Raw genomic sequence first — 13,213 nt, 5'->3', positions numbered from 1 at the left:
AACAGACGTGGTTCTTCCTGCCCAGGTTACTATCTATTCATTGAGACGTCAAGCCCACGTAAGCAAGGAGACAGGGCCCGTCTTGTTAGTCCGACCTTCAACCCAACCATGAGCAGGAAACGAGCAGCGACAACGTGCACGGTAAAACACTTTCTGTTACCTCAACGAATAGTAGATTGTTACCACAAGGTGACATTGAGGAAATAGATATTGAGGAAATATGGCATTGATATTTCTCCCTCAAACATGCATGCACAACAGGTGTCGACGACAGGTGTATTGTATTATACAGGCAGCAACCGTCTCAGGATCTCGGGATATGGTTGTTGTAGGTTTGAATCCAACATTTGACCTAATCAGGATCCCTAGATGACATTCCAAATATTGTGCCATATTTGTCTCCATGAGTAGATGTTAGATGATCTGCCGTCACCACACCCTCCCACTTGGACTCTAGTTTATGGTAAATGTCTACAGCATCACATAGAGCTGCTATGCCGCCACATAAAGGAAAACAACCACACCAAACTCTCATTATGGTAAACGTCTACAGCGTCACATTGAACTGCCATCCTGTCATACAACGGCTCACAACGTCACCATACCCTCACTCTTGGACTTCAGTTGATGGTAAACATCTACAGCGTCACATTGAGCTGCTATGCCCTCACAGAACTGGTCACAACACATCAATGAAACTCACGTGTGATTCTTGTATTTCTAGCTCCGGCTCTACTACCACATGTACGGCAGATCCATTGGGGCTCTGACTGTCTACAGTCGAACATCAACAAACGGAGCTTTACAGAAGATCTGGACCAAAACCGGAAATGTTGGAGATTTCTTTGAGAGAGCAGACATCCAAATTTACGCTGCACAAACATTCCAAGTAACTATGTTTTGTTTATTTTGGAAATGACATTTTTTATATATATATCAGGTATCATTTGATTCTCAAATTCATCCCTTAGGCGTTTAAACGATGTGAGAGTTAACGAACATGAAGTTAATCACTCTCCTTGATTGCCATTTTCAGATTGTCATTGAAGGTGTCGTTGGCAATGGCTACACAGGCGATATCGGCATTGACGACTTGTCAGTAACACCCGGATGTGTACCGAGTTCATGTAAGTGCACATGTCATTGAATCCCATAATGTCACGTTATCTGTGCAGGTCGTAAGATGCAACTTGCTCGTGTAGACAGGCTGGCTAACTTGGTAGACTAGGTATGATCGTACTCTGGTATATTGCTCGTTATATCAACAACTGGTTTGCCAAGGCCAGGCTCGATTATTTAGCAGGGATAGTGCTGACTCAGGTCTTAAACAGTATTTATAAACTCACATGCCCATGCAAGAATCTGCTTCCACTTTGCCGATACATTTGTATTCAAATGCCATAAGAATGTGATAAGGTTCTCAGTATTAAAATATTTTGAACTCAGTTATATCCCATTTCGTGTTACCTAGTGAGCCGCCCAAGCTCTGGTCAACTACTTGTCTGCTACCCAGTGTTAATAAATATATGTATTTCATTATTCGAATAGGTTTGAAATATTATAATGTGAGAGAATGTCATAGGTTTCTGTTGGTTTCAGCGGTTCTTCCAACTGGCTCGCCAACCCCTCCGACCACGCCGAACCCATGTGGTTTTAACCAATCAAAATGTGACAACGGCCAGTGCATCCCAGCATCTCAAGTGTGTGACTTCATCGTTCAGTGTCTGGACAAATCTGACGAGAAGAGCTGCGGTAAGTTTCAGTTACGTAGACCTACGCTACGTGGATCCACATGCACATGAGTGAGTGAGTTTGGTTTTACGCCGCTTTTAGCAATATTCCAGCAATATCACGGCGGGGGACACCAGAAATCGGCTTCACACATCGCTTGGCATTTTATTTATTCATTTTTTGGAGGGTAAGAGAGGCCTGGTTCTGTGCAAATTAGCGTCCCGTGTGCATGCGGGATCGTTGGTTCTTTTCCTGTGGAGATCTGCCCCCTGCAATTGTACTGACTGCATAAACACTGACTGCATATATCTTTATGTTCATAGGTACCTGCACCTTTGAGAATGGCCAATGTGGCTGGATGGACATCAGCACCGGTACCTACAAGTGGAGCTCATACCAAGGAGTTGCTGGCACAGTCGGCCCCAGCGTCGACCACACCGACAACAACCAAACCGGCCACTACATGGTGCTTGGACAAGGGTCAGGGGTCTACAAGAGCCGCGGTCAACTGGCCAGTCCTATCTTTGGGGCAACTGGACCCAGCTGCCGGATGAGCTTCTACCACCATATATTCGGAATGAGCGCAGGTAAGTACAAATATAGAGCTCATTCTGACTGCTAAATGTTTGGAATATGTTCTAAACAGTACAAATACAGAGCTCACTCTGACTACCAAACGTTTGGAATGAGCTCAGGTAAGTACAAATATAGAGTCATTCTGACTGCCACATATTTGGCATGAGTTCTAGTTAGTTGGATAGTGTGAATCGTATGTTGTACCGAAATTCTAAAGTGTGGCCACCAGATTTTTGTTTACTGGGATAACGATTTTCAGAAATACTGTCATTTAGGTCACTTTGACCTCTTTATGTCAAAGGCCTGTTGGCCTAGAGTAAAGATACGATCACAATTGTAGTTATGTCTGTGCATTAAAGGAAATTGTTCATTTTTTGTCAAATTTAAATTGCTATTCAGGCAACCTGCGTGTGCTGCTGCAACATAGCACACATCCTAATGACGTCGTCACTCTGTGGAGCCACACTGGTAACCAAGGCAACAGCTGGATAACAGACACAGTTGACATTGGGCAAATCAATGCTGGCTACAGGGTAAGATGTCGCTGCAACATAACACCTATGACATTAAGGAAGTGAGACTTTGGATACATAAAAAGCATTTGCTACTTTTTGATATTTTCAATCTGGTATATGATACAAGTAATCTGGTTAAGTGGAACTCCATTGTATCATATTCGAATCCAAACAGTGGTACTTTGTGTGATGCTGAGTATTGATTTCCCCTTCATGACATACCCGGATAAATTTACTTACTTTGGTTTTAAGCCAGTTTGACAGTTACAACAGTTTTCCGCAGGTTTTAGCAGTATACCGGGATACCAATACAACTAGACTCATGCATAAATCTTGCACTAATCTTGACATTGGAATATTGTTTCACTGTACTGTGATTTGGAATTAAAACTGAAAATTGCAATGAAACGAAACTGTATGTTTTATGTTCTTTAGATGTCACAACTGTATTACTAGGTCAGTATGACAAAGCAAAACGCTTTCATTCTAACCGTCAAGTGAGTTTCAGAAACGGCTCATACCAGAACCAGACTGACAATACTGGATTCCTCAATATCTGATGTTAGTTGCCCCATGTAACTTTGTAACCAATTATCCATAATGCAGGTTGTGTTCGATGGTCTGCCTTCACCAGGCTACGGAAAATACGATGTCGCCATTGATGATGTCACATTCCTGGACTGCCAGACGGGAGTAGTGTACAACGATACAAGTAAGAACTTTGTTTAACAATTCTTACATAACTGTTCAGCAGATCGGTATATATGTCGTCCTTGTTTGCCATAAGTCACAATAATCATAAGGGTCTACAATGGCTGGCCGGAAGGATTACTTGGATATTGTATGACTATGTATCTACCTTACCACTTGAAGAAACTGCGCGCCCTCACTTATCCTTTTACCTCTTTATCTTTTTACGGACCTAGGAAAAAATACAGCGCGGTCTTTTTTTCATTTTGTCCTTCATGGGCCTGAGACCTTCATGCAAATAAACATTTTCTTCTAATTTAGACTAAAATAATTTATTATCAACTGGAAGACAAACACTATACTTTTGGAATTTAAACCTCAAAATATTTAATTAATGGGAAAGATATATGCCCTCTATGACAGATTAAAGAAGTATGGTTGATCTTAATGATGACAACTGAACTATAATTGGCCTTGTTAAAATGAAACATCATATTTTCAAATCTTCAGGCATGAACTGTACCTTCGAAACCGGATACTGCGGATTCTTCCAGGAGTCACTGGACAACTTCGACTGGACCAGAACCAATCGATCAACACCATCATCGGGAACTGGTCCTGATCGGGACCACACCACCGGACACGGATTCTACATCTACATCGAAACATCTTCTCCACGACGATATGGCGAGAAAGCACAACTCACTTCTGGTGTCCAGAAAGCAACTGACCAAACTGGCGCCTGTCTGACGTTCTGGTATCACATGTTTGGACCCTATGTTAGCACCCTGAATGTGTACATGAGAACAGGAGGTTCCACTGTCAACAACTCGGTCATCTGGACCCGTTCCAAGTCCGTAGGGAATGTGTGGACTCAGGCACAGAGATGGATTACCAGCACTCAACCGTATCAGGTAGAGTATAAACATAGCTCAGCCATTGTTGTTTAGAGACTAATTGTAAACTTAACATTTTGGCGCTGGCTCAGTTATATAGCAGTGTATCGCATTAACTTGGATGGAGTGTCTCGCAGTTTGCAAAACCTTACCACTTTCGTGATATCCACGAGAACGAGTGATGGGAATCTAGGATGTGAAGTCATGATCAGCAGAACGCGGCAGCCCAGGACGTTCAGTATAGGTTCTTGTAGGATGGGTACATCTAGTTGTCAGGGATGCAGACAACTACAAACCTGACAGGAGAAACCTTTATGGAATAATTAAACTTTGCATCAGATACCCAGGTTCATTCAGGACAGGTAGAAACCATTGCACGGGTGGCAGAAAATCATGAATAATATGGATCGAAAATTAAATGATTTATTGTATAACACCTTAGATATTTGATATTAGCTCTGCGTTCACGGGTATACTAATCTAGGCGTAATAACAACATACAGTATTTGTTTTCAGGTTATGTTTGAGGGTACCGTTGGCCAAAGTTATCTGGGAGATATCGCACTTGATGATATATCACTCATGCCAGGACCGTGCCCTGCTTCATGTGAGTAACCCCACCTTATTGTAGTTAATATGGCAACTACAGCGGTGTAATAGTTTGTTGTCGTGAATAGTAACATGATATAACGGGCGTATTGGTTTCAAACTGTGTAACATTTTATTAGCATGAATAGTGAGGGTGAAATTGGTTTCCGTCTGTGTTACATTTGTTAATCAGGAATAATAAGGTCTCTGATGTAACGGGTGATATTGGTTTACAGATGTATGTGACTTTGAGGTCGACACCTGCGGTTACACGCAAGACACAAATGATAACTTCGACTGGACTAGATGGAGAAATGGTACCACTTCGCTTAATACTGGGCCCAGCTACGACCACACTACCGACAGCGGCTTAGGTTTGTTATATTATCAACCTGTCTACTTGTACCCTTCTTTATATCTGTCTATCTTCGTCTTTCCAACTGCTCACTACATGTGTGTCTACAAATATTATTGCGTCATACCATCCTTCTCATTTTTATTTTTATTTTTTGCTTTTGGTATACGTCTGTCTGTCTCGCCCAGTCTTTATCGTGTTCCCTCTCCCTGTCTCCTACTGAGAGAAACTGCATTTCTGGCTTTAAAACTTTTACCGCAATAGAGTTTTTCAATAAATGAATAAATATGAAGCAAATCCATTTTACAACTCTGCTGTTACTGACCGCGAACTTGTGTTCCATACATTCTGAAAAATACATTCTGTACCCCACCCTGACATTGACGCTTCCGTGCGTACAGGATACTACATGTACATTGAGTCATCGACACCGAGGGTTGGGGGAGACACAGCACGATTGACCAGTCCATCATACCCAGCAGTCACGGCGCCGAAATGTGTCAAGTTCTGGTACCACATGTACGGGAATCAGGTCGGCCAGTTGAACGTGTACGTCAAGTCTCAAGGAGTGATGGGGACGGCGGCTTGGTCCAAATCCTTCAACCAACTGAACCAGTGGCATCATGGAACAGCTGATGTAAACAAACAGACCTCATGGCAGGTGCGTCTCTTGTGGTCTGATTCATGGGTGATATCTTTGATCCACAGTTATAATTCTTGAAGGAATAGCTGTTCATAACTGCAGTCAGACATGTAGGCAAGTAAGGATGTTGATCTATGTTTCCATCATAAACCTTGCATAGTTTCCAAAACAAGATTGTTGTCTTGGTTCTGGTGCTTGTACACTTAAAGAACAAACTCAGAATTCCCACTGTTATAGGGTAAGCAAAACGTCACAAACCTTTCTGCAAGATTCTTGTGAAATGACACAGTCTATTGTGTATTATTATTTATATTTTCTTCTTTAAAGATTGTGTTCGAAGGCGTTATAGGATCTGGTTACCACGGCGACATTGCAATTGATGACATCCGTATCGTTGACGGCAAATGTCCTGTACCCGGAAGTTGCACATTCGAATATGACACGTGTGGTTACAGCGATGGACACAACAACGGCGACCAGTTTGACTGGTTGAGGAGCTCAGGAGGGACACTTTCGGTTGGAACAGGACCCAGCGTCGACCACACATCAAACTCAGACCAAGGTGCGTACAAAACTGTCTACAATGCCTTTTAGTCACAGTCAATGCATCAAGGAGAAGCCAAACACTGTTTCGGAACCCTCAACGTGTACTGCTTCTGTTGCAGGATACTACATGTACATTGAAGCCAGTGGACGTAACAAGAACGACAGAGCCTGGCTGTACAGCGAATACCTCCTCCCGACATCATCTTCCTGCCTCTCCTTCTGGTATTTCATGTATGGAACGGGTAAGTGGAACGAACATACGCTTCGTAATACATCGCATAATAGGTGTTGACGTTGCACCAAATCATCACAATGAGTCTTCAATTTTAGGCAGGACTTTCTGAAATCTTACATTCCATAAACAAATTAACAAAACAAACAAGACCTTTCTCATCTTCCATTTGTAATTTTTAGGCATCCGTGACAAAAATTACCTTCAAAGCAGTTCTGTATTTTGACTTGTACCATATGGTCCTGTCTTTTATCGGGTGAACAATTGACTTGACTTTGCATGTGTTTTTGATGGGTGCCACCGGATGTTTCATAGTGATTGTTAAACGCATGCTCATGATACAGTCGGTATCATACAATCGACCGTACGTTTTGGGCAGATGTATTGTGGCTATGGAAAGGAGTTTAGTCGCACCTGTATATTTTGTTTCTGTCTGTGTGTTGCCTTCCTCTACGTTGATGGGCGTCATGGCTATTTCTGTGTATCTGTATAATCCACTATGATACTCGCATGTTCCTACATCTCTAACTGTTGGCACTGTGATTCATGTCCATTCCCTTAGGCATAAATTAGACAAAATTGTTCATTTGAACAGACACAGTAATATTCTAAGGGAAAAGGACATTTATGCTTATATCGACATACAAATGTAAGCAGTAGACACTATATGATCCAAATGCAGACAAACTGAAATCCACAGATATATGCATAAGCACAGCCTTTAGTTTATTAAGTCTATTCAGCTTTCTATGGATAATGGTATGTTCTTCCATACCTGACCACTGACGGATAATTTGTGTCTATTCCTTATGGCTGCCTAAAGGATATATAGGCCTCTTACTATGGTTATTCCTATGTCTGTGATTAAAGTAATGCCAATTACCATGTCTGTGTATCTGTTCCTGATGTAGACGTGGGAGCACTGCGCGTCTATCAGGCAAATCCCTCCAAGAGCACGCTCATCTGGTCTATGAATGGAAACCAGGGACAGCAGTGGATCAACGCCAGGCTCCACATCAACAGCACCGTCAGCTACCAAGTAAGATGCTGTCAAAACTCCACTGGCATGGTATAACTTTGAATAGGACGTGATTCCTGAATCGAAGTTTGCAAGGTCAACATATAATCTGACAGGCAAAAGAAAGTATATGCCCATGTTTGATGGTGGCTTAAAACTGAAACAAACACGAAATGGTTTTTAAATGGTAATGTATTCGATACGTGAATTATTCTTATTTTTCGAATGTTAAGTTTGCACTGTTTCGGCAAATGTTTTCAGCCTAGTAACGTTTTGATTACGTTTGTATTTTTTGGTTTAATTCAATTTTCAAGTGTACACTTTTCTTTTGTCCAGAATCTTATCTAAGCAATTACACAAGATATACATTGGAACTCGCCGATAACTGTCACAGTAGAAGTGTTATTTAAGCTGTAACTATGGCTGCTCTAGCTCTAAACAAATACAAAATAATTATGTCCAAATTGGCTATGTCGAAATGATCTATGTATAATGAATTTGTTCCAGGAAGGTCCCAGTGCGATAACCTTAGTGTACAATTCATGAATAACCTACCACGCCAACCTAATTCCAGTAACACATTTTGACATACATTATTTCCTACAATAAATGTTGCAATTGTATTGCCAGGTCATCTTTGATGGCGAAATTGGGACGGGTTATCATGGAGATATATCTATTGACGACATCGCCATAACACTTGGTCTCTGCAACGCAACCACCGCGACCACCCCAACTGCAGCCATCACCACCGTGACCTATGGTCAGTTATTACATTGACCATTTAAGTTACCATGTTTTTCTCAGAATGCCACTATACATTCAGTTTGATATGGAGCCCTCTATTGTCAAAGAAACACCATTTTCATACAGAGGTTTTTTTAGGAAGATTTGTGAGGTCTGATTGGATTGAAGGTTTGCTTCTTCATGCTCTTGACTTGTTCTTATCAATAGTTATCACTTTATTCTCCACTCTTCAAGAACCTTTTGCGGCAAGACAAACTCCCATATTGTCATATACGGTGACAGAAATGGGGATCGGTTGTTTGGAATGTCTATCCTGGATGTTGCAGATGTGACATTAAATTACATGTACTCACTCACTCACTTAAACATTGGATATGATGCGATCAAAATGTACAGTTCAAGGATCATACGCAACTACTGATGCAGATATAACTTTTATACCATGCTTGCTACACCACGTCCATCACTTAAATGTAAATGTAAATATTTCTCTGTGAATATTTCAATATCCAAATCAAAAGTTGAGTAGCACTTACTTCATGAAGAATGGCTTTTCCTGCCATGAAGTGTTGACTAACAGGCCTAACGTAGTTTTATTATGGTAACTGTTCTGTGATAATTACACTTAAATAGGAAAGTACTATTGGTTTGTTGTTTTCTATCAATAAAAAAAATGATATCAGTGTAAAGAAATAATTCTGCAGATCTCTTTATTGATGACTATATTTTGAACAGCCCCAACTGTTGTTGACTGCAACTTTGACAGCGACAACATCTGTCATTGGCATCAAGACACCACCGACGACTTTGACTGGACCTTACAACAGAATTCCACAGGCTCTATCAACACTGGACCAACATTTGACCATACCACACAAACATCTAAGGGTAAGTCTGTATATTCCACACGGCGGCATAAGTACATCTCACTCAATCAATTTATATTCCGTGTAAGAAATATTATTGAAGAAAGTAACTATTTTAAGGGTATCATTGAATTTTTCTGGTTTAACCAGATGGTCGCGGTTGCAATGGTCACGAATGGATAGCTCATACAATCATTTTTACGTTGATTAAGGAGTTTCCAAAGTTGTACCTATGTACAACATGATGCTGTTATGATATAAAACAATATTGAGCGTTTTCACATAGCAATATTATGTTACCTAACGTATCACAAATATTTCACTGCTGAAATGAACGCATGGCTCCTGGTTGTATTTGCGTATCAAAACGTTAATGGTAATTTTTGCTGTCTATGTCAATGAATCAATGTTAAACGTTTCAGATTTAGGACAACAAATATCCTACCTATTATGGGCTATGTGTATAGTAGGGGCGGTCGGGTAGCCTAGTGGTTAAAGCGTTGGCTCGTCACGCCGAAGACCCGGGTTCGATTCCCGACATGGGTACAATGTGTGAAGCCCATTTCTGGTGTCCCCCGCCGTGATATTGCTGGAATATTGCTAAAAGCGGCGTAAAACCATACTCACTCACTCACTCACTATGTGTATAGTACATTTACATAAAAATTAATTCTGACCTTCACCTTCAATGTTCATGCAGGGTACTACATCTACACAGAGGCTTCTGGTAAGAGGGGCAATTATACAGCTCGAATCATAAGCCCCAGCATAACAGTCGACACAGTGGGGAAATGTCTAAAGTTCTTCTTCCACATGTACGGAGGACAAGTGGGGCGTCTCGATGCATACGCAATGCAAGGTAATGAATAATCTGTGAAAATTAAAATACTTAAACCTCCGATTTAATCTGACAAATGATTTGTTCTTTGAAAATGATGTATCTGTGAAATGTGTTAATATTCAACGTGGATAGAGCACTACATTTTGTGAGCATCATGGTACTCCTTGTTACCCCTTAAACATTGAAACTGCCGAACATACTTCACTATAGTCAGGATTTTTGGAGATGTTTAGAGCATACGTTTCAGGATATTATGATACACTATGATATATGATTAAATCAACAGGGACAACACTCGGCAAGCCAATTTTCACCAGAATCGGTGACCAAAACAATCGGTGGAACTACGGTGATATTTACCTGACCCCTCAAACCCTATCCACCCCGCAGACAGGATCCACTGTCATACAGGTGAGCTGGGGTGTTACATGTTGTCATTACTCTAGCGATCTGGAAGACCAGTCATCTTGTAGAAACCGTACAAGGCTGCTTGCCAGACTTTTACGGATTTCAAGACGTCATTATACTTTGTGTGACATCACAAGCGTTTCACATTATAATTAATCCTGTTCCACCTTTGAGTTTGACAGATAAATGTTATTTATCGCCGAAAATAAGTTTTTGAACATATGAACTTTGTGAACTGTGTAATAATAAATGTGTTACATGTGTCACTAGCTGGGCGTAGTGGATATTTAGAGCTGAAATGTTCGCACACCCTTTGTCCTGGCTAAATCATTTTGGTATTCATCTAGCGCTCCTAGAAGTACCAGATTTCACACTATTGTTGAAATGTACTTCGTTGCTACTTTTTACCATTCTGTGTTGGCATCCTCTGTAGAACCGGCCCTGTAATGCTTTTTAAAAAAGCTAAGGCGATTCAAATAAAGATTGAGTAGTCCTATCTGCTGATATATGTCACTGGCAATGTACCGGGTGTGCTTGAAGCTCGGCGGTGTGGATAGATGTTTGTTATTGACTGCTGGTTTGCCTGTCCCTGGATCAATACTGTTAGCACATACACATGGATAAGAGAACTTGATGAGTGCATGCATATTTGGCAAAAAGATATATTGACAATGCAGCATGATGGTCCTGGTGAATACGTATCGACAGTTTGTTCTGTCCTTAACAATGGATAACTCAAATTTTTATGAGAATTGGGTGTCATTGTACCTATTTGTGAGTGTGTACTAAGCATTTGTTACCTTGGACGTATTTGTCTTTCAGCTTGCGTTTGAAGGTAAAATCGGGACAGGTTACCAAGGAGACATTGCTCTTGACGACATCTCGCTCAACGATGGACCATGCCCACCTGACCGTTAGTGGAATCGTTCATGAAACATCTATCATATAGTCCTACCTGTTAAATCGGTGCAGATGTGTCAAGCTTCAGATCATATCAGTGAAACCTTTTCACAGCTCAACCCTTTACCTTACTATCTGTAGTGACTACCATATAAGATACTGAGAAGTACAATTGAGTTACCTGTTACAGTGTGTCTGTCAAGGCCCTATCGATTTATATTCAGTCAGTAGTTACATCTTTAATAAACACTGATGCATTGTATTGTGCTTTAGAAACCATATCTATTATTCTGTATTAAAATGAAGAAGCTAACATCTGCTAATAAGTGCATATCCACATCAATGTGATATTTCTATTATCATAATTGAATTATCATTGTTGTTGTTAAACTCCTAATAAATATTCCTAAATACTCCTATAAATTTTATCAATATGCTTTTTTCAGAAGTATGTGACTTTGAATCCCCCGACATCTGTAGTTATCGCCAAGATCAAACAGACAATTTCGATTGGACACGAGCACATGGATCGACTTCGTCGTCTGGCACGGGTCCACCTAACGACCATACATATGGAACTTTCAATGGTAAATCTGAACGTCATTGAGCGAAATACACGCACGGCACTCAAAATGCAATAGTCGGATCAAAACAAGGCGCAGTACTTGGCAATATCCCATTTAAAACCTTTACACTAAATCATAATACCCTAATACCAGATGTTCGCAAATGTTCTAAAGTAATTGTAGCATAAGCTGTTGAGGGCGTGACACCTGCATGTGTAGTGAGTGAATATGTCTTAACGTCGCATCAGTGTATATGAAGACCATCAATGACAGAAAGTACTTATATATCTTTGCTGAATCTCTAATTTGTGAATATTTATTTGGAAATTACAAAGCTGCTAGTTTCAAATGTAGTGTGCAGCATACAAAGACATAGGTATGTTTTCAGGTTACTACATGTACATTGAGGCTTCGGCTCCGCGGAAACAAGGTGACAAAGCTCGTCTGATTGGCCCTCATTTCAACAAAATTAGTGGACAGTGTCTTCAGTTTTACTATCACATGAATGGAGTTACCATGGGAACGCTGAATGTGTATTTCAAGAAACAGGGCAGTCTTGGACACGCAGTCTGGTCGAGGTCCGGTAACCAAGCTACCGATTGGCTCCCAGCTCAGATAAATCTAAACAGCGACGTGCCATTTAATGTATGTTGGATTTGACGTTTCCTTTATGGGTGATATTGAGAGCAAGATTCTGTGACATCTAAGCTTTTCTTTCTTCAGCACATGTTTCAGGACGGTGTGACATAAAATGGAACTATTATCGACACAATTGTGTGATTCTATTGTCTCGTACTATTATTAACTTGTTACATTTTCGAGAATTCTAAGGTAACCTGTTGGCGAAATTTGGATATATAGTTACACTTTAGTTAAGCACTTTAGCCCTACACAGACACATTTTTAGCAAAACATGATTTAAAAACGTCCAAACGAAATTTTGAAAGCATGTTCTGTGTTATTAATTTTATCAGTTTATGTTATTTTTGATATACATATATATACAAGAACAAAGCATCATCTTTGATCATTTTAAAGTCACATTTACCTCACTTTGAATGAAGTTAAATTAATGCTTCCATATATATAGATGTT

At 40.4% G+C, this 13,213-nt stretch overlaps 1 protein-coding gene across 1 annotated transcript in view; it reads left to right on the top strand.

Moving 5' to 3' along the window:
* Positions 1–13,213, top strand: part of LOC124138153 (MAM and LDL-receptor class A domain-containing protein 2-like) — a 120,557-nt gene that overhangs the window by 82,914 nt on the left and 24,430 nt on the right. Inside the window, exons 127-147 of the mRNA XM_048386546.1 lie at positions 26–141; positions 725–889; positions 1,037–1,127; positions 1,600–1,752; positions 2,055–2,318; positions 2,707–2,840; positions 3,429–3,534; positions 4,023–4,426; positions 4,925–5,015; positions 5,233–5,370; positions 5,753–6,012; positions 6,322–6,556; positions 6,660–6,782; positions 7,684–7,811; positions 8,421–8,553; positions 9,273–9,425; positions 10,104–10,262; positions 10,531–10,655; positions 11,475–11,565; positions 11,999–12,139; positions 12,507–12,763. Coding sequence (XP_048242503.1) covers positions 26–141; positions 725–889; positions 1,037–1,127; positions 1,600–1,752; positions 2,055–2,318; positions 2,707–2,840; positions 3,429–3,534; positions 4,023–4,426; positions 4,925–5,015; positions 5,233–5,370; positions 5,753–6,012; positions 6,322–6,556; positions 6,660–6,782; positions 7,684–7,811; positions 8,421–8,553; positions 9,273–9,425; positions 10,104–10,262; positions 10,531–10,655; positions 11,475–11,565; positions 11,999–12,139; positions 12,507–12,763 — 3,467 coding nt within the window. The remainder of the gene's footprint in view (positions 1–25; positions 142–724; positions 890–1,036; positions 1,128–1,599; positions 1,753–2,054; positions 2,319–2,706; positions 2,841–3,428; positions 3,535–4,022; positions 4,427–4,924; positions 5,016–5,232; positions 5,371–5,752; positions 6,013–6,321; positions 6,557–6,659; positions 6,783–7,683; positions 7,812–8,420; positions 8,554–9,272; positions 9,426–10,103; positions 10,263–10,530; positions 10,656–11,474; positions 11,566–11,998; positions 12,140–12,506; positions 12,764–13,213) is intronic.

This window comes from Haliotis rufescens, unplaced genomic scaffold (genome assembly GCF_023055435.1).
Source record: "Haliotis rufescens isolate VD_foot unplaced genomic scaffold, xgHalRufe1.0.p SCAF_6, whole genome shotgun sequence".
NCBI lineage: Eukaryota > Metazoa > Mollusca > Gastropoda > Lepetellida > Haliotidae > Haliotis > Haliotis rufescens.
Note: the sequence above shows the minus strand (reverse complement) of the source record. Positions and strands in the feature narration are given on the sequence as shown.